The sequence below is a fragment of the Doryrhamphus excisus genome, linkage group LG18 (assembly GCF_037039965.1).
Source record: "Doryrhamphus excisus strain RoL-2023G ecotype Guam linkage group LG18, RoL_Dexc_Guam_v1.1, whole genome shotgun sequence".
NCBI classification, from domain to species: domain Eukaryota; kingdom Metazoa; phylum Chordata; class Actinopteri; order Syngnathiformes; family Syngnathidae; genus Doryrhamphus; species Doryrhamphus excisus.
The window spans coordinates 5,117,096-5,138,446 of record NC_136374.1 but is presented as its reverse complement, the minus strand read 5'-3'; the positions used below and the strand labels follow the sequence as shown (position 1 = coordinate 5,138,446).

Genomic DNA, 21,351 nt, shown 5'->3' with positions numbered 1-21,351 from the left:
TGTCTGGGAGTATTCTCAGTCACTATGAGGTAATGTTCATCAGGGTCCTTGTTTTCTCAGGGCATTGGATCGACAGCGACTGGACTGTCCATGTCTCTCGATGTCTATCAGCTCATGCTCAAAAAACAGATAGGACAGGATTTAAGTACACACGTGGACAAAATTCTTGGTACCTCCCAGTTAAAGAAAGAAAATCCCACAATTCTCACTGAAATCACTTGAAACTTAAAAAAGTAACAATAAATAAAATAAATATAAAAAAAAATCAAAATCAGCCATCACTTTTGAATTGTTGATTAACATAATTATTTCAAAAAACAAATTAATGAAACAAGCCTGGACAAAAATGATGGTACCCATAACGTAATATTTTGTTGCACAACCTTATGAGGAGATCACTGCAATTAAACGATTTCTGTAAGTAAAACAGGTATTTTGGCCCACTCCTCGGGAGCAAACTGCTCCTGTTGTCTCAGGTTAGACGAGTGTCTTCTCCAGATGGCATGTTTCAGCTCCTTCTACAGATGTTCAATGGGATTCAGATCTGGGCTCATAGAGGGCCACTTCAGAATAGTCCAACGCTTTTGGTGGTGTGTTTTGGATCGTTGTCCTCTTGAAAGACCCAAGACCTGCGACTGAGACCAAGCTTTCTGACACTAGGCAGCACATTTCTTTCCAGAATGCCTTGATAGTCTTAAGATTTCATTGTACCTTGCACAACTTCAAGACACCCTGTGCCAGATGCAGCAAAGCAGCCCCAAAACATAACTGAGCCTCCTCCATGTTTCACAGTAGGGACAGTGTTCTTTTCTTTGTAGGCTTGATTTTTCAATCTATGAACATACAGTTGATGCGCCTTACCAAGAAGCTCCAGTTTTGACTCATCTGTCCATAGAACATTCTCCCAGAAGCTCTGTGGCTTGTCAACATGCATTTTCGCAAATTCCAGTCTCGCTTTTTTATGATTTGCTGTCAACGGTGGTGTCCTCCTCGGTCGTCTCCCATGAAGTTCACTTTGACTCAAACAACGACCAATGGTGCGATCTGACACTGATGTACCTTGGCCTTGGAGTTCACCTTTATTTTCTTTGGAGGTTGTTCTGGTCTCTTCTGGAAACAATTCCAACTATCCATCTCTTCAATTTGTCATCAATTTTCCTCTTGTGGCCACATCCAGGGAGGTTGGCTACTGTCCCGTGGACCTTAGACTTCTGAATAATATGTGCCACTCTTGTCACAGGAATTTCAAGCTGCTTAGAGATGGTCTTCTAGCCTTTACCTTTCAGATGTTGGTCTATCATTTTATTTCGAATGTCCTGGGACAATTCTTGCCTTCGCTTTCTGTTGTCCGTGTTCAGTGTGGTACACACCTCGTCACCAAACAGCACAGTGACTATTTGTCACCCTTTAAATAGGCAGACTGACTGATTATGAGTTTGAAGACACCTATGATGTCAATTAAAGGACACACCTGAGATAATCATGTGACTCTGGTCAAATTGTTTTCAATCTTTTGAAGAGGTACCATCATTTTTGTCCAGGCCTGTTTCATTAGTTTCTTTTTTGAAATAATTTTGTTAATCAACAATTCAAAAGTGATGGCTGATTATGATTGTTTCATTTTCAAGAATTTTTTATTTATTGTTACTTTTGTAAGTGATTTTAGTGAGAATTGTGGGATTTTCTTTCTTTAACTGAGGGGTACCAACAATTTTGTCCACGTGTGTATTTATCCTCTAAGGTAGAGAGACACCCTCCAAACACGCTTTCACTCCTTTGTGGTTCGAGGTACTATTCCAAACAGAAGTGATACTACTGTTAACTTGTTGGTTGAGTACATTTGGCAACATTTACGGCTAAAAATGACACTGCAGTGTTACACAGTGACCGCTAGAGGCAGGACAACATATTCTGAATAAAACGTGTAAAATATCAATTACAAAACATTTTTTCCCAAAGATACGAGGCAATTCCAACCCGTAGTGTCCATTTTGATGTGAAGGCCCCTTCTCTTGGTGCCCTCAGTCTCCTCTTGAATAAAACGTGATATATCAGTGAGACCATATTTTTGCTAATGATACAATAACGTGATTCGCACCCTTAGTGTCCTCGGTCTCCTTTTGAATAAAAAGTGTAGTATATCAGTGAGAAAATACATGGCACCCTTAGTGTCCATTTTGATGCAGCAGCCCTTTCTCTTGTAGCCCTAAATTTCTTTTGACTAAAATTCAATATATATCAGTGAGAAAATATCTTTGGCAATGACAAAATACAAGTTTCTAGGTGATCCTCACAATAAAAGTTAATATGCAATTCCCATCCTTAGTGTCCATTTTGATGCAACAGCCCTTTCACTTGTTGCCCTTAGTCTCCTTTTGAATAAAATGTGTAATATATCAGAGTGAAAGCTTCTTTGCTAATGATACCCTAAAGGTTTCTATTCAATTCCCACCCATAGTATCCACTTTGATGCAGCAGCCCTTTCCCTTGCCCTCAGTTTCCTCAGTTTAATATGTAGGATATGTATGAATGAGAAAATATCTGTGCCAATGATAAAATACAACTTTCTAGGCAATACATAATATATTCATTACAAAACGTCTTTGCCAGAGATACAATACATATGACAGTGAGACTCCCACTGTTAGTGTCCACTTTGACACGGTAGTCCTTTTTTTTGCTGCCCTCAGTCTCCTTTTGAATAGAATGTGTAATATATGTCAATCAGAAAATATCTTTCCCAATGATACAAGTTACAAGATTCCCGCCCTTAGTGTCCACTTTGAAGCATACATTTTTTTTCTTGCTGCCCTCAGTCTCCTCTTAAATAAAACCGACCCTCAATCTCCTACATTGTTTGTTTGTGATGGGAGGCAAACAAAGTAAATTGCGTATGCAGTGGAAAAGCATGACAAATGTCCTCTCGTGTCAGCCATTTTTGTTGAGCCGAGTGAGCAATGGATTGTGTGTTCAAAGTCTCTGCTTGAGCAACAACACGGAAGCGGCGTCGCTTTGAATGTTTCGAGTCAGCACTACATAAGTTTGGTTCAGCTCTCCACTTTAAAAGGCTTCTGTTTTTTTCTCCTTTTTTTGTTTGTTTGTTTTTTACAAAAGGTTCAAAACGACAACAAGGATACAAAAGCGGCACAAGGTTTGGAACGGAGATTGGTGTGAATCAAAACGTGAAGAGCAAAAGAAAAGTCTACAAGCTAGCATCTAACGCTACAAAGATCGTCTACTTCAAAGATCATCCAAAAGTAAGGCAAGTTAGCACAAAACGTTTTTCAAGTGACAGTCAAAAAGAAAAAAATGTATACAAAAAAAATCAATGACTTAAACTCAGTTGACAACAGCAGCATTGAGAAAAGACTTCCAGCCACCCAAAGGAGAACGCCTACGTCATCCATGTCTTTGCTAGCTCCATTTAGCATCCAGCTGTGTCTCAATTGGCGCACTTTGTACGTACACAGTACATTTATTCCCGGCTAAAACGGTGAGTGCACAATGCCAGTAAATTGAGAGCTTTGCCTTCCGACGGTCCAGTACAGCGGCCGCATTACTGGAGACGCTGCGCCGATTCGCCTGTTGCTCGTGAAAATCCATACGGTAGATATTTTATTGGGCGCTGCAAATGGTTGCAATTGCATCCTTAAAAAAGAGAGAAGAGATGGTCACCTCCGGTAAGTGCATAACGACAGGATTTGGGACAGGACTACTCTGTCAAAATTGCCGCAGTCAGGAACTAAGTACACAATATACACAGTAAAGTCATTCAATGGTACTGATGGAAGTATTCCATTTAAGACACAGCTGCTGCTCTGATTTTTCAGACCCAGGTCCTCCGGCTCGAATAGGAATCAAACGATGCCCAAAGAGTTGCTTCAACAAAACCGCTTAAAACCACTCCTCAACATGGCGACTGGGAACGTGAACAGCTGACACCCGCCCACCATCACAACACGCCATAACCAAAACACAAGTGGTCCTCGGGTTACGAACTGCACCCTCCATACGTTGGAAGTTGAATTTTAGGGTAAGTCAGAACTGCTACTACCTAACTGAACACTGACACAACACATGAATGACAAAAAAGACTACTATACTGCTTAGTCACAATTCTGATGACTTTGGACTCGACTTGACAACATCATTAAAGACGTGCAACTAAAACACCAATGACTTGGGACTTGGCTCACATTTAGTTTGACGACATGAAAATACTTTTCAGCTATTCAGTGAGCGTGTTGAGTAAAATCGAAGTATTCAACTAATCGTTGTTATATCACTTCCAGCGAGACAACATAGTTCCCACAGAGTATGCCTCATTGAATGCATCTATTAATGTCCAATCAGATTTAAAAAGAAACAATTTTGTGGATGACACAAATCCAGAATGCTATGTCAGCATTATTTTTCTGTCTTGTCACACTTGTTTTTTTAAAAAAAAATAAAACAATCAATAGATTGTTCCACGGTTAAAATGCCATTTTATTTGGGAGACACCGTACATATGACTTGTTCATTCATTCATTCATTTTCTACCACTTATCCTCACGAGGGCTGCAGGGGGTGCTGGAGCCTATCCCAGCTGTCTTCGGGCGAAAGGCGGGGTACACCCTGGACTGGTCGCCAGCCAATCACAGGGCCATATGACTTGTAAGGACTCAATTTTCAAGCTTGACTTGACCTATCCTATTTTGACCTCGAGATTAAAGACTTGAGACATGCCAAACTTCTCCCACCTCTGGTTATTACTGTCTCTTTCATAAAACCAGATACTATCGCAACCTAGCAATTATGTGTAGTGCTAAACAGTTTTGCCAATTACGACTGTCTGTGAAGGTGACATGAGTCCTGACTGTGTGTGTTGGCGTGGTTGCTGCCGACAGGACCGTAGCATCTTTATCCTTAATGATGGTGTTGAGAGTTGCTTGTGACGAGTCTCGAGCGTTTACAGACCAAAATTACATTTTGAACTCCTTTTCGGGAGCGGACTCGTAACCACAGAGGACCACCTGTTCCACGGTGACTTTCCACCCAGAGTTTCTGCTTCCTCGTGTTTACTGATGTCCCCATGTAGCGCCAGTACACAACAGAAATGAGCTCAAGGCACCGGAACCACGCTCCCTTGTGCGCTTAAAAAGTAAGCGCTTTGGCGACAGAGGTAAGGAAAAAAACACTCTCAGACTGCGTGGGGCGGTCCTGAAGCGCTACCGCTTGCTGATTGACATTAGAACAGCGAGGGTCTGTGTGAGTCTGTGTGTAAACAAACAAAAAGGTCAAATGTGATTTACGAGATTTTACAAGATTCCGGAAAAATTCCTTCAACCGGCAACTTTTCAAAGCTGACTTGAAATTCCCAAAATGTGGGAAAAAAGTTCCTTTTCGGGGGCTAAGTGACATGAAACGAGCGTCACGTGCTAAACGACACAGGATGCTAACAAGCCGAAAAGTCATCTAGCGACGGCCAATGGCTACGTTTCTCACCGCCGGGTGTTTGCTTGAGCAAAAAAGCACAAAACATGCTGAAGAAGAAGGAATGGAAAAAGACGCTCAGCTGTTAGCACTTAGGCATCTCAATGCTTTTGTCTCCTGCTGATTTGACTTCCGATCGCAGGTGATGTTTTGTTTTCTGATGTTTGGTAAAAAGGAATTATTCATATGTTAAACTGCTGCACTTCTGCCACCTGTTTCTATATTTACTTCCACCATGAATCATAAAAAACAACATTATTTAGCAAGTCCAAGTAGTGTGAAAAACAATAATTCCCGGAAAATGACAGCTTATCACTGTGTGGCTTTTTTATCGTCTTAATAGACCCCACTGTTAAATACCTCTTTTTTTGTGTTTTTAATAAACGTATGCGTCAATGGTCTAAAAACTCTGGAAAAAAATAAAATAAAAAAAAGTCAAATATAAATAGAAACAATTGATTGTCTTTTGTTCACTCAATTCACACATTTGTTTTTCAAAAAAAGGACTAAAAAGGATAAATAAGTGTTTCTATCATCTGTGCATGAATAGAAATCTCTGCAGCAGTTCAACGAGGAAGAAGTAGCTTTAAACGGTTTGTCTCCCGCTTCATATCCAGCAAAAGACTTTTTCTTTTCTCTTTTCCTTTTCTCTAACCTGAACACACGTCTTGTCCCGCCACTGCAAATAGAATGTCAAAGCGACAGACATCAGGAAATTCTAAACAATTGCATATTTCACAGACAAAAACAAATAAAAGACACATTGTGTTGCAACTCTTTCAACTTGAATCACCCTGAAACATCCAGAATGCATTTGTTTTTAAAAATAAGAATTTGTTATATAACATGCATAAAAATAACACTCTGGTTTTTTCCTCCTAATTGGTTTCCTGTTAGGTTGTGTTCCTTTGTCTGAGTTATCAAAATAGATGAGACCTTCTCTGGAGAAGACAAACTCCTTTGGTAGTTCACATAAGTTGTTGTCCTGTTTCTTTAAAACTGAAGAACACACACACACACACATACGTTCCTTTTGTCATCCATGTTCAAGTCCGGCTGCTTGGTGACGATATTGAGCGAAGTTTTCTTTGAGCTGAACCAAGATTGGCTGGATCACATGACATCAGCCCCCTGTCATGGCGCTGGAAGACACCACCCAGAAATGACATTTGTATGAAAAATGTATGTACTAATGACACTCATGACTGTCATGGATTGATTAGCCAAGACCGAGCCGGATGTCAACAAATTAATAAATAAATTAATAAAATCCCCACCAAAAGCCCATTACTACCCAGAAGCCTGAAAAAAACATCAGCTGGCTTGGTCGTGATTCATAATGGCATTATAATGTAAATGTGAGAAGACTAGAAATAAATGCGAGGTGAAATACAAAACATGAGTTGTGAAGACCAGCAGTTTGTTCATGTTCTGGTAAAACAAGCATATTGGCTTCATTTGGCTTGAAATAGCTAGAAATAAATGTTTCAAAAATGAGTAGCTCTTGGCCATCTTCATTTATTTTGTAATGATACATTTAGAATTCTAATTGGAATCATACATGTTAAATGCTGAGAATCACTGCTACATATTAAATGCTGTGTTTAACCATATTTGTAACCGTTTGTTATGATTCTCTTGGCCACTAGGGGGCAGCAGGCAAACTGTTCCCGTTCAGTCATTCATACCTTAAGCTTCACTTGGTGTGTTGGTAGGAGTAGTTTGTGTGTTCCGCAGGGGTTTCCATGGCAACCTGTTGCTGTTGACCACCATTCTCCTGAAAAAGAAGCGTATGTAAATCTGCATTTAATATGGACATCAAATGACATTTATTTAGTTTTTAAATATTTGTTTTTAAAAACTATTAAATAAATTAATAATAATAATAATAATCAAATTATACAACACATTTGTATATTATTTTGAAACTATTACTACATTAAATTCTAAATAATTTAATTGCTTTAACTTTACAGTCTCAGCTTTCATCCTCACATGTGATCACTTTTCCCCATTCATAAAATGTGTTGCCCATCCTGCAGGCCCCCACCACCGTGCACAGAATCAAAATTAGATTCTGTGCTGTTTGCATGTGTAAATGTAAAATACATTTTCTTATAAAGCAAGTGTCCAAGTACACATTGATGCGATTGCATATTTAATAGATGCAATTTAAAATATTTATCTCATAACCCTTGAAAACTGAAAAAGTAACATTTGTAGCTTGCCCCCTTTTCCTAAAATTGCAAGGGTGCGGTCATCAACCCATGATATTGTGAGGCACGGGTGTAGGTGAAAAGGCATATCAACTTAACTCTGCTTTTTATTTGACCATATTCGCTTAATTTTCCAAATTTGTATTACTTTTTTCATCATATTGGGAATTAATTTTTTCTTTATTTCCCCCAACCTACTTACAAAAATTACAACTTTCTTATGTTATGTTTAGTAAAAGTCATAATATTTTGAGAAACAAAATATTATGACCTTTACTAAACATAACTAAACATTTTTTTCAACTCTATAATACTAAAATCACATTATTTTTCCTCATAACATTACGGTATTCTCCTAAAACTGTGACTTTCTTTCTCATTAGAATAGAACTTTTTTTCTTAATCATTATTACAGCTATTTTTCTCAATTCCTGGTGTTCCGTTATTTATTTTTTCCCCTAATTATTTCCACTTTCTTCTTGTAAATGTCCTTCTCGTAATTATGACTTTATCCCTAGGATATTTTGACCTTATTCCCAAAATATTATAACTTTGTTGTTTGTATATTTGTTGTATGTATGTTTGTGTATTTCTGAGGTATAACGTTTGAGTGTTAAGTTGCTGTGTGATGAGTTGTTTGTAAGATGAAAGCGTGAGTCAGACTGTTACATTGAGTAATAACCTCTTGCAATTTCCAATGGATTGACAAGGTTATCCTGAGTTTTTTTCTCCTGATTGGCTCCTGTTAACTAGAGAGTTAACTGGTCCTCATGGACACATGCGCACCACATTATGCCATTTTATGACATAGATGCATGCGGCTTACACACCGGTGCGACAGAAATATATAAACAAATCTGTTTTTTCCTCGAAATTTAGTGGCTGTAGAATTGACGGTATTTGGTGATATTTAAACTGACTGAGGGGGGTTCAAATCTCAGCAGTTACCTCAATTACCTTTTTTGATGTTATTAATATTTACATACACATATTTGTTGAATCACTGTAGTGCTCCGTGTCATCATCATAGCATAAATTCCATATGGCTGTATTTCATGTTACTAATTCCGTGCTAATAAAAACTCACTCCTCTTACTTTCAGTGCTGTCAGAGTCATCTTGTAATAAAAAGTAATAAATGTAATAAAAAGTTGCATGAGGGCCAAGACACACGGTGTGTCGTGTTGGGTTAAGACAGAAATGAAAGTTAATTTGAAGAGTGTTACAGCAAGTAATGAATGCTTCCATACCTCAACTTGGACACTGGAGGGAGGCACTGGGGTGTACTGGGGGATGTAGGTCCCCTGCATTGTCGTGTTGGCCGGAATATACTGCAGGGAGGAGGAGGAGAGTACACACAACTTGTGTTAGTTGACTTTCAAGCCTTCTAAAAGCCATCATGTGTGTGCACTGACTGTGCCCGTGCTGCCCAGGGACAGGTGGCTTAGCTGCTGGGCGAGGGGCCCCATCATGGACGTGGGCTGGATGGACATGGCGTGATCCATTGTTGGAGTTAGAACTGTACCCTGCGGATGCATTCAAGCACAATCTGAGCCATCGGGACTCAGAGTGACTGAACACGGACAGGTAAGTAAAGGAAGAAGAGGTACTCACAGCTGGCTGCATGAGGTATGACTGATGGTGCATCCAGGACGGGCTGTGTACCTTTAATACCACACAATACATCATGCAATATTACTATATAGCTCTACGCTGTATATTAATCACATTATTATGCTATTAGTGGGCTTAGTAAAATACAGCACCTGGTAGGATGAGACAGGAGAATGCATGTAAGGGGAGAGGGACGTCTGGGCGATCATCCGGTTTGGAGCCAGACTGTACGGCGAGGAGTAGAAGCTGCCAAATAAACACAAGCAAACACATAAACGCCATTTGCGCCTTTTATATCAGTCACAGGTGTCCAAAGTTTGAGGCCTGCAGTGTGGCTTTTTTGGCATGCGGCACAATCTAAAAATACAATCACAAAACAATGCAAAGTAAATAACAAACAGTAAAAAATTTATTTTGGGAATGTAGGTTGAGGAAAAAGTCAGAATGTTATGAGAATAAAGTCAAAAATATTATGGGAATAAAATCAAATTACAAGAACAAAGTAACTTATAAAATAAAGTAAAAAATGAAGTAAAAATATTTTTAAAAAGTCTCTAATTTACCAGAATCAACTCTTGACATTCTGAGGAAAAATAACACTATTTTTTACAGACATACTGTAATTTATATTTTTATATAATTTTTATTTTTATAGCATGGAGCTGAAATATTGAAAAAAAAACAATATAAAAAACAAAACAAAAAAGTAAAGTGCTAATTTCTGAAAAAATAGGTCAGAAAAAAATCTAATTATTATGGGAATGAATTTATCACATGAATTATTTGAAGAACTACATAATTCAGAAGAAAGCGAAAATATTTAGAAAATTACAAAATAAATAACAGCAAAAATGGTAACAAATGAATAGAGTGAAGTTGGTACTAATAGTAGGTGTTTACCACCTCATCACAAAGCTGAGATGCAGGTTTTTCTTGAAATATATATAACTTCTTAGTTTATCTACATGTGGCAAAGTTTATCTATCAACGTGGCAAAATTGCATCCTTTCATTTTTCACATGTTCACGTTTGGACACTCCAGTTGTTACAATGCATGTAACCTAGCCTCGTCATAATGCCATTATCCAGCAGGGGGGAGCATTTCATCGGATTTGAGGCACTACTCGTCTTTTCCCGAGGTTTGGGAGTGTTTTCATGCAGACCACTCACCCATTTTGTAAAGCGGTGGGGTCATAGGCAAGCGTCATTCCTCCCTGGGAAAACAATACAGGATTCATAAGCGGTGAGGTCATGCAAACATTCAGCTCACAAACTTGCTAGCTTTCTAGTTAAGAAGAAAAAAAGTGGGAGTTACTGACAGTCTCTCCGTCTCTGGCCCAGGGCCTTCCGTTGGGGAGGTACTTCCCCTGGTTCTGCCGCTTTTTCTGCCCCCCGTCTGCAAACTTACATAATAATGGCTCTGTGGGCACTGGAAAGCAGAAAGATGAAAGAGGAGGAGGGACGTTAGTGATGGCAGCAACAATACAATATGGAAAAAAGCAAACATTCCACACACCTGGAACCCCCGGTGGAGTCTTGATGAATTTGCCATTGAAATGCTGAATGATGGCCTCACACTTCTCTGTGGATTCCATCCTGGAAGAAATGATATATAAATGATATATATACGTTCACGTTATAAGGGCTCCTTTGTGTTTCATAGGGTCTCCTCTCATCCTACCTGGCGAATCCTACGCCGCGGCTGGTCCCGTTGGCGTCTCGCAGAATGCGGGTGGAAATGACCTGGCCGAAGGACTTGAGCATGCTCTCCAGTTCCTGCTCGTCCATGGACACTGGCAGGTTGGAGATGTACAGGTTGGTGGGGTCCTGTTCTTGTTGCTGGCAGGAAATGAAGCAGGTTTACTTTACATTCAGTCCATTCAGGTGAAGGGAAGTATTTTCAGGCATAAAACTGGCTAAATGAAGTAAAATACAGATATAACGTGTCTATATGATGTCTTATAAAATTGTATTCAGAAGGTTGTAAGCAGGTTTTCCATGCTCTACCAACCTAAATTTGGTATAAATACCAAAGTATTCCATTTAGAAATAAGGAATTATTACAGCCATAAACGAGGGATCACTGAGTGTCCTTTTTAATGGTATGTCAAATTTTTATCAAATTAGTCACAGTTTGTTAAGTTCATTAATCATGATTAATCACTATTTGCAACTACAGGCTGTGTGAAATGTGCCCTTAGTGTGTAGTGGTGTCGTCACATGTTTTTGCCTCTCACGCAAAAAAAACAAAAGATAAAAAACATTATAATGCGTCTTTGGTCATCAGTGTTCGGGTTAATTAAATAAATTCATTACTGCCATTAATGTGCTATTTCTGACAGCCCTAATCTTTAGATTCTTTTTTTTAATTATTGTAGCATTTTTCTTGTTTTTTTTTTATGTTTTCTCATTTATTTATTTTGAATTTGCTTTAATATTCTCTTTTGAGAACTGAGCAGGAAATGTTAAAGAATCGCAGCCCTCAGACCCGCAGACCCGAGTTGAATTCCATCCTCGGCCATCTCTGTGTGGAGTTTGCATGTTCTCCCTGTGCATGCGTGGGTTTTCTCCGGGTACTCCGGTTTCCTCCCACATTTCAAAAACATGCTAGGTTAATTGTCCATAGGTATGAATGTGAGTGTGAATGGTTGTTTGTCTATATGTGCCCTGTGATTGGCTGGCCATCAGTCCAGGATGTACCCCGTCTCTCACCTGAAAACAGCTGGGATAGGCTCCAGCACGCCAGTGACCCTCGTGAGGAAAAGCAAAAGAAAATGAAAGATGGATGCACCACGACTAGTACCGGACGATTTCCGTTAAAAATTCATGATCAAAGCTGAATAAGAAACGACCACTGTGCAGCAGCGACTTGACAAGTTGTGTCATGGCAACACAAATATGATATGAATGTGCATCTGTGCTGTGTCACGTAGGGTTCCCAACACCCGTATTGAGGCCGACAAGGAACCCACTTTGTCCCTTATTGCTGCGAGAATCAAGACTAGTCAGCAAAACCTCAATGGATTCGGTTTGACAAAGTGGATATGACTATTGATATTGATATGACTACGAATATTGAATATTATGAAAAACAAACAAAACAACAAACAACGTTAGAAACAATTATCATTTTATGAGAAACAAGTCATACTATTAAAGGTATAGTTTGGATTTTTTCACATGTTGTATGACATCCCCATAAGCAGTGTACTTCACCATCGGAGATTTACACCCCCACCACCCCACCCCAACTGGAGTCCAGTTGTGGTCGGAGCTCCGTGAAGAACGTAGTTTTGCTTAGTTGCTGGGGCCAATAAGGAAAGAGTTTGGCTTCTCAAAACAATGTGTGTTCGAAAAAGTAAGGAAGACACTTGCATCTTGTTCCGTGACCAAGTGTCGCAAACATCTTGTTTACGTATGTGTTCCACAGCGAAAGATGATGAGTGTCTTCATCACATACACATGAATGCACAGGCGACAACTAAGCAGAACTAAGCAGAACTACGTTCATCACAAGAGCAGCTGAGGGGGTAAATCACCCTTAGTGTAGTACACTGCTGATGGGGATGTCATATAACTTCACGTCAAAAATCCCAACTATCCCTAAATTCATAATTTTTTGAGAGAAAATGTCATTTTAGTAGCAAGGGAAAAAAACTCATTATTTTAAAAAAATATTATGATAAAAACTATTTTGGAAAATTTTAATATTATGGGAATTAAGTATATGAGAATACGGTCATAATATCACAAGAATCAAATGTGCAAAGGTTTTTTAAGAAGAAAGGAAAAACAGTAAAATGGGGGGACAAAAGCAAATTTGATACTAATTATAGGCTTTTTCACTTGTATGACAAACCTGAGATACAGTTTCTCCTTGAAGTACAGTTAGCATGTCTACATGGGTTTCTTCTTCACTGTGATATACAGTATAAGATGATGCATGAGGGCTGCTGGTACTGTGGAGCTGTGGTTCATTAAGGGAAACAAGAATTGTACAGTATTGTTCCTCCAAAAGATATACACATTCTGACATGTGAGGGGTGTGGTCACTTTGATGAGATACTATACATGTAGTCACAGGCGTTCCATCAGGGTGTCAGCCATCTTTTCATATTAATTCTTTGCCACATCAGGCATATTTTGCAATAAGTCTCAATACACAACACCATTTGCCAACATTCTGTGCCTGAAGAAAAACCCTGAATAATTTGTCACTCATGCTGGTACTGCCTCAGCGCCTGGACTTAGGCTGTCTGTCACTTTGCAAACTCCTCATCGTTGGTGCACTCACACATGCAAATAAGAATTTGTCAACTGCCGCACTTGGGCAAAACGTTATCTAATTAAGAAATCTTGACAGCTGCGGGTACGTTAAAGCGCAGAGATTATCCACAGGCGTGCAAGTTTGGAGACTTAATTTTTAGTGGAGTGAAAGTGTGCACGACCGCCGAGGCAGACAGGAAGTCAGGCATGAAGTTAAAGAGTTCAGCGAGCAGCAACTGGATCCCGGCGACTGAGTGCAAAGAGGCAGGGCTTACAAAGGAGGACGAGTGAACATGCAGAGAGGAAAGAGGAGAGAGGTGGGGGTGGGGGGAATACATGAGGTGATATTATGCACTGTGGGAGGAAATGACAGGAGGGAAGCGGTGGGAGTCTGACTCACGTCAAAGCAGGACGACACAAAGTGGGAGAAATAAGTCTGCTGATTAACCATATGCAAATACACCATTTATCTTCACATTTTCTTCTTCTCCACTCTGCCTTACCATTCCACTTATTGGGTCAAAGTGACTCACAAAAAATGTGACATTTCCATTAATCATTATAGGAAACCCCTCTAAACTAGATGATGCAAGATTATACAGACACAAAAAAATCAAAATGTGAGGAAAACAGGAGCCGTTCGAAAGCTGAAGCTGGACTCAAATACTGTGGAAATATGCTAAAACGTAGAATGAAAGTAAGAGTAAATTGATGGTTTGAGCTCAACTCCGGACTTGAACCAACCATGTCTGAGTCTGGATCCAAGCATGCTAACAGCTAAATCAAATTGTTCTAATTTGGCACAATTGTGGTAGCAGTCATGTATGCCAAATAAAACTATTGCAATCTCCCATCATGCTTTGCGGTACTACTCTTTAAATGGTTATTAATATTATGTTGTATTCATTCTGTCATTATGTTGTATATTATGTTGTATGTCATTCTATATACACAGTGTGTATTTAAACACAATATTTACTTATTTGTTGTCTTGTATTTATCTGACAGCATGACTAAAGTTTGTGTTCTGTAGTTGTTCCCCCTTCTGCTTGATGTGTGGTTAGCAAACACTTCAGTACTCCATCCACTTTCATTGTTAAGAACGGAGTGGAGTTCCTTTGCAATCAAAAATCAAAGTTATTATTCTGTTGAACCATTGCTCCTAAATACAGTAGTTAGACGGCAGTGATTAAATTAACAGTGACTTCTTTCTGATGTGATGTCATTTTTTTAAGTACCATTGAAAGTGGTTTGGTAATTCTGGACTTGCTCTCAGGACCTCTGGCAAACCAAGCACTCTACAAGCTGAGCGAATAGAGCTTCTAGACAAAGTAGAATTTTCACAGAAAATCTGAAATTACACTTAATATGGCAATATTAGTCTGAATAGGAAGCAAACTTGTCCCGAGTGAGCTGAACATTTTGATGGATTTGATTTGTTTGAACTGGTCAAGGAATGGAGGAGTAGTTAGTGGCCAAAAAATGAGGCGGAATAAAAAGAAGTAGGAAGAAGAAAAGGAGGAATAAATAGATGAAAATGGCTGACTACAATAACGTATGTGTGAATGTTGAAAGCACACAATACCATCAAAACGATTCAGGACAGCAGGTATCGATATGCTTCCATTTCATCCAGCACTTAATTACCGATACCGGCTTTGTGTTCATCTAAACAGGCCCATGTTTCACACTGAGTGAGTATAAATAAATTGAGAAATTATATTGTAATGAAATATACTGTACAGTGTGTCATTTTGTAACATTTTTGTTTTTCCTGAAACTTACCTATGTTCTACTGCTGATTACTAAAGAACGATAAAAGGTAGAAACAACAAATTTTCCCTGATGAAAGAGTCAAATCTTTCTTTTGGTATAGGCTCCATGTTTATATAGCCATATAACACAATATTCTGTGTGCCTTCAAAGATCAGGCAAAATCGTCTAAAATGGCCGGTACTGTTGCATCACCTTTGAAGACACCCCAAATTTACATCAAATACAGCTGCCTCACCCTGGTGCTTGTATAAAAGACACATAACAACCAGATTCCAACATCTCCACGGTGGGCAAAACCAAAGAGCTGCCTAAGGACATCCATCAGGTACAAGATTGTTGGTCAGCACAAGGCCGGGAAGGGCGACAAGAGAATGGGAAAGCAACATCATGCTTTGCAGGTACTTATCATTCAATGAGACGAGACAACTCCATCGCATTGAGGGAAGGATGGATGGAGGTAAGAATGTGAGAAGGTGTACCCTGCCTCTCGCCCGATGACAGCTGGGATATGCTCTAGCGCCCACGACCCTTGTGAGGATAAGCGGTAGAAAATGAATGAATGAATGTACAAATAATTTCAGAAAATGCATACAATGTCTAATTCCACATCTTTGGTAATATTTTCTCTCTTATTGTCAAAAGGAACCCATCACTGTTGCACTCATTATAAGTGGGCCCACCTGCAAAGTCAGCAGGGGGTCCAATATCACATCATGTATTAAAAGCGGCCTTTTCAAGAAGCGTATTGAACAGGTAGGCTTTTATTTTATCATAAACTTGACAACTGAATATTGACTTGATTCAGCGTCTGTATGATTAATTTGTCTGCTTAAACATGGCCCTCCCTCTGGCTTTGTCTTCTTGTCTTGTGTACAAGAATCAATAATTCAATGTAATTATTAAATCAAGTGTTAGCAATTATTTTGCAATATATTGCCGATATAAATCTTGTAGCATCCGATGTATGCCACAAGACACCTGGAAGAGAACATGCATTTTTCCCCCCGGTGATTCTAGTCATTGCGGGCGCAGCAATAAGCAGATTATCTAACGCACGGTGGCAGACTGCTGGAAGTTCATTTAGTTGCATTTTAGTTGCGTGTGAACGGCAGAACAAACAAAGCTCACTTCTCCTTTCACATTTTATTTACCCATGAACTTGAATCTGATGCGGGCAATGTACCTGGCGCTGCTCCAAAAGCGTGCAAAGGCGCATTTGTGGAGGCGTCACAGCTGAGTGTGGCTGTCTCTAGGGGTGTGTCTCTTTGTGTTTGTGTATGTGTCGAGTCACAATTTTTAATTGTGCCAGTGTTCCCCTGGGTCTCAGCGCACGTCTCTGCTGGGTCCACACCCAAGAGGCAGCGGTAGGCCACTACAGGACTGAGTGCATTCAGGTGAAGGTGTGGTCGGTTTTCCTACACAACAAGCCACAGTCATGTTTACAGGGCTTCACTTTGTACACATTTTATGATACAGCCTTATCCCAACCATGATTTAATTAGTCATACTTTATCATTTCTTTTTTATATATGATTATTTTGCTGAAAATTTGACACAAAATACCCAATCCACATTTAAAAGTTATTTTTTTAATGTTATTAAATAAATAAATAAATAAATGAATGAATAGATAAATAAATAAATATTATTTTGTATATTTCATTTCCACACCTCATCCTTGAGATGTTTTTGCAGCTTAAATTGCTGGGTAGCACGTGACGCCTGATCCGGTTGCTATTGTCACAGGCTCAAATGAATGGGGAGGGTAAACAAATGTATCCGTAGTTCCACCTTGATGTTTTACACTTTGTAAACCATGCTAGGAAGTATATATATATATATATACACATACACACACACACACTTTGGTGATATATAAACTTAGGTGACTTAGGTGACAAAGCCTATTAACATAAACTTGTTCTGTTTGTATTACCTGTTTTTTTTTAAATAACATCTTTTTTCCTCATAAAATGGCATCTCTTATTCTTAACTTGATTCTATTATATTATTATTCTCATGAAATCACTACTCTTTGTCATTTTTGCTTCCATATTTGTTGTTCTTTTTTGTTTAACTGTATTTTTTTGTATGTGCTGAGAGCCATTAAAAAAACAGTAATGGTCCAGGCCACACTTTGGAAAACCCTGATGCACTGTATTTACATTCATCCGACAAGTATTGTACAAAGACATAGAGGGTGTGGCCGTATTGACATGCTAGCCCCCCCCCCATCCGAACACCAGAATTGCTTCTCGGTCACGCGCTTTCGGCGTCCACCGAAAAGCTATTCAGCTCCTACTCCTCTTATGACCTGAAGTAACCCAGTCGCTCGGAGCCAGCTGTGTATATTTAGGCTTTTATTGTGGTTATCAACACCACTGACTGAGTGCAGGCAGTCTGGTGAGTCATGGTGTGGTGTCGGGTTGCACTCGTCTGGTATCGAGATGCAAAGGCAGTGTGGTGAAGGTGCAGCAAAGTCCGGGTTTGGTTGCACTGGCCTAGTTCATGGCGGCAGGCGGTGTGGATCTGTTACAGGTTTCCGGGGAAGAGCTGAGGGATACCCTGGTGTTACATTGCAGTGGACACAGTGAGGGGACTGCGGGGTGGGCTGCATTAAGTGCGGGTGTCAGCCCCAGGCCTCGGGCCCAGACGACGGACAATGCCAAGCCATTGTGTGTGCCCTATTGACGGTGGGTGTGTGTGGCACCCTCCTCTGGGCTCGCTCAATGGGGAGCCTGAGAGCCAGGGGGATCAGCTTAATGGGTCGACAAGAGCTGCTTTGACTGCAGACGCCCATACAAAGAGCTCTGAACAAACGCTACAACGGGAGCAAGTTAGCAACGTAAACATGCAAGTTGGGGGGGGGCAACCGAGGAGGAAGGGAGGAAGCAAATGAAGACAATAAAACTTCAAGCTTGACAGAAAGGGGCAGCTGGGATGCTGACCCAAACTCATAACCAGACCCAAAAAATAACTTCACCTGCAGAGATGATGATGAGATTCCAAGTAACATTCTAAATAAGTAACTTCATTGTGCTTGGCATGAAGAATGAGCTAGCAAACACTGCTAGTCTGACATCGCCACAACTGCGTGTCAAGCTCTGCTCCAATTGTGTGGAGTGTATGAACTTAAACTGTGAAATGATGTACAAGTAGTCCAGTCGACCAATATTGGCAGATGTTTGAGATATCAACTTCCGGTTGACATGGTCAAGGACAGACATGGTCGGCATGAGCTCTAGCTTTTGCTGCCAGAGTTTTCAAGTTTCTTTAAGTTTTTGTTGGGAATATTCCCGCCCATTACTTGTGTCAGCACCTCGAATTACTCTGCTGAGAACCCTGTGGCAACTCTATCTTAATTCAGGACAACTGAGGACTGAACTCACCACATCAGCGAACTGTAAGGAGTCGACAGCCGTTACAAGACTAACTCACTAGATGGTGGCTAGCTAGCTAGCCTTTGTGGAGACATTTTGAGCTGGTGAGAGACTATATTTGCTATAACAATGAACACTAAATATCGAAGACAGTCGTAAAAGCAAGCTAACAGGCTAACAACGGTCGGTGTTGATAAGGAGATCCAAGGTGAAGGGTTCACCCCGCTCATGTAGCTCGGGCTGAAGCACTCCGGACACAATTATAGACACGGAGAAAGTCTTCAACGATCCGCTTCCCACTGGAAGCGATCTCCCCCCTGATGCCGCAGCCGCTAACGGAGAGTAGCATACTAGAGATGCTATTGAAGCTGTTAAATAAGGTGGATTACTTAACCCGGGGGACGGATCGCATAGATAAGAAATTACGAAAAAATTAATTGCAAAAGGTGACTTTGAAGTTGGAAAAATTGGAACAGAAGATGGATGAGCACGTTCAAACCCTAATGAAGGAGATGACAGATTTGAAAGACGCATATAAAGAATTACAAGAAAGTCATACCATCATCAAAAAAGATAATGAGGAGAAAGACAAAATAATTCAGGAGCTGAAAAATACAATCGACGACATGGATCAGAATACAAGGATGAAGGACATAATAGTGACGGGATGAAGGCTGAAGAACCCAGGTCTTATGCCAGGGCAGTCAGGAACAGCGAGGAAGCAGACGACATGGACGTTGCCTCAACGGAGCAACAAGTAGTGGATTTCTTAACATCTAAAGAGGTAGATGTTGACATCGAATCCATCGACACATCCCGCTATATGGCAGGAACAGAACCACACCGGTCGTCATCATCAAGTTCACTAAGGGGCCATCCACAATTTTCAACATTTTCACGAGCGTACAAACCGTACGAGGGGGGAGGGGGTTAAGACATCAACGTACGCTTTTTTGAAAACCAGAAAATGTTGATGTCTGTATGTTCGAACCGGGGGACGCAGTCAAATTTTAGCGCGAATAGACTGGTCCCCTGTCGTCGTATGCTAGCGCGAGAGCGTACCAGTCCACGCGATACTTCACGTGGCTCTGCGTGCTTCGCATTCCAACACAACAATCAGACAATGGCCGACCCCGGTGATTTCGATTACCTATTTTCGTTCATCAAAAAGAGAATTACTGCCATTCATTGCTCACCGAGCAATGCATACGAACAATAAATCAATGTTTACTGCTTTGTGCGTTCTGAAAGAAAGCGGAAGGACGCTGTTGCGGCTGGCCAGGCGGCTTGGAAAGGTTACAAATCGAAGGAATCGAGCAGGGCGGATTTGTTCCGAAGTGCCGTTGCGAAAATGGAGAAGATCAAAACTAAACCGACCATCCTGAATCTATTCGCCAGCTCTGTGTTTATTTTCTATATTTGGGCATGGACCTGGCTGTGATTGCCATTTTCTGAATGACTCTGTGGTGGTGAATTTGACTTTGTGGACAGTGCAGTAACAATCAATGTGATTTTCACTTCCTGTGATACACTGACTAGACCAGGGGTGCTCACACTTTTTCAGCATGCGAGCTACTTTTAAAATGACCGAGTCAAAATGATCTACCCACTACAAAAATGCAAAGCATCTATTTATTTTCAAATGTATTGAGGATTATTTGTACGTACAATGTATGTTGATGTACCTTACATAACCAAATGAGCCAATATTGCAAAACACACATAATTAACTATTAACATTTTTTGTAATTACCTGAGTTTACTTTGATGACTTGCACTGAATTGAATCAGCCAGGGATGCATAGTCCGGACAGTAGCTGCTGATAGCCAGGTTAGCCGGGCAAACGCACTTCGAAAAAGACATTGTGGGAAAAAAAAGTCCACCTCCCATTCCGTATGGAAGTGATATGTTTTTGCCTTTTTACTTGGTCCAGCTACTTCACTCATTTTAGTGACCATAAACTTTAGCGAGGGCTTAAAATCTGACGCAATTCGCCGACTAGCTTAGCACTTTGCATCGTTGTTTACGCATGAGCGGTGACCTAAAGGTCAAAATTCAGTTGTCATCTGACTGGTTGTCCTGTATGTCAATCAAGTAACGGGGATGGATGATAGGCTGACATCGTAAATTCTGCTGCACTTAGAGACGTTGTTTGATTTGATTGGTCACCCGAAGGGCAACATTCAGTTGTCATCTGAATGGCTGCCCTGTATATCAATCAAGTGACGGCATTGATGCTAGGATGATATTTTTTTAATGTCACGCCGCGATCGACCAGCGATCGACCAGTACCACCTCCGCGATCGACCGGTAGATCGCGATCGACTTAATGAGCACCCCTGGACTAGACTATAGGTGTGATTGTTAAGCCTTTTCAAAACAGTTGTGGCATCTTTATTGCATACTTCGCATTGAGTTGAGTTCAAGGGTTGTGTCCATCATTTCAAAGAATATTTTATCTCCTCAGGCTTTTGGAAACCATGGGGCAACTCTTCTGCTCCTTGAGTAATCATGTGTGTATACAAGAAGTATTCCCTTGATTAAAAAATCCTGTGGAAAACAGTTGTTGCATCAGGACTTTTCTACATGTATCATTTGATAGAAAGAACAATACAAAAAGACCA

At 40.3% G+C, this 21,351-nt stretch overlaps 1 protein-coding gene across 2 annotated transcripts in view; it reads right to left on the bottom strand.

The window, feature by feature from the left end:
- Positions 1-3,702: 3,702 nt before the first annotated feature.
- LOC131105850 (RNA-binding motif, single-stranded-interacting protein 2-like) overlaps positions 3,703-21,351 on the bottom strand; it is a 60,867-nt gene continuing 43,218 nt past the window's right edge. For both annotated transcript variants that reach the window (XM_058054266.2, XM_058054267.2), the window contains exons 5-14: positions 10,986-11,143; positions 10,821-10,900; positions 10,624-10,733; positions 10,475-10,518; positions 9,457-9,550; positions 9,305-9,355; positions 9,106-9,216; positions 8,941-9,021; positions 7,164-7,252; positions 3,703-6,617 (exon numbers count right to left, since the gene is read on the bottom strand). In XM_058054266.2, the coding sequence (XP_057910249.2) occupies positions 7,172-7,252; positions 8,941-9,021; positions 9,106-9,216; positions 9,305-9,355; positions 9,457-9,550; positions 10,475-10,518; positions 10,624-10,733; positions 10,821-10,900; positions 10,986-11,143 (810 nt within the window). In that variant the 3' untranslated portion in view covers positions 3,703-6,617; positions 7,164-7,171. The remainder of the gene's footprint in view (positions 6,618-7,163; positions 7,253-8,940; positions 9,022-9,105; positions 9,217-9,304; positions 9,356-9,456; positions 9,551-10,474; positions 10,519-10,623; positions 10,734-10,820; positions 10,901-10,985; positions 11,144-21,351) is intronic.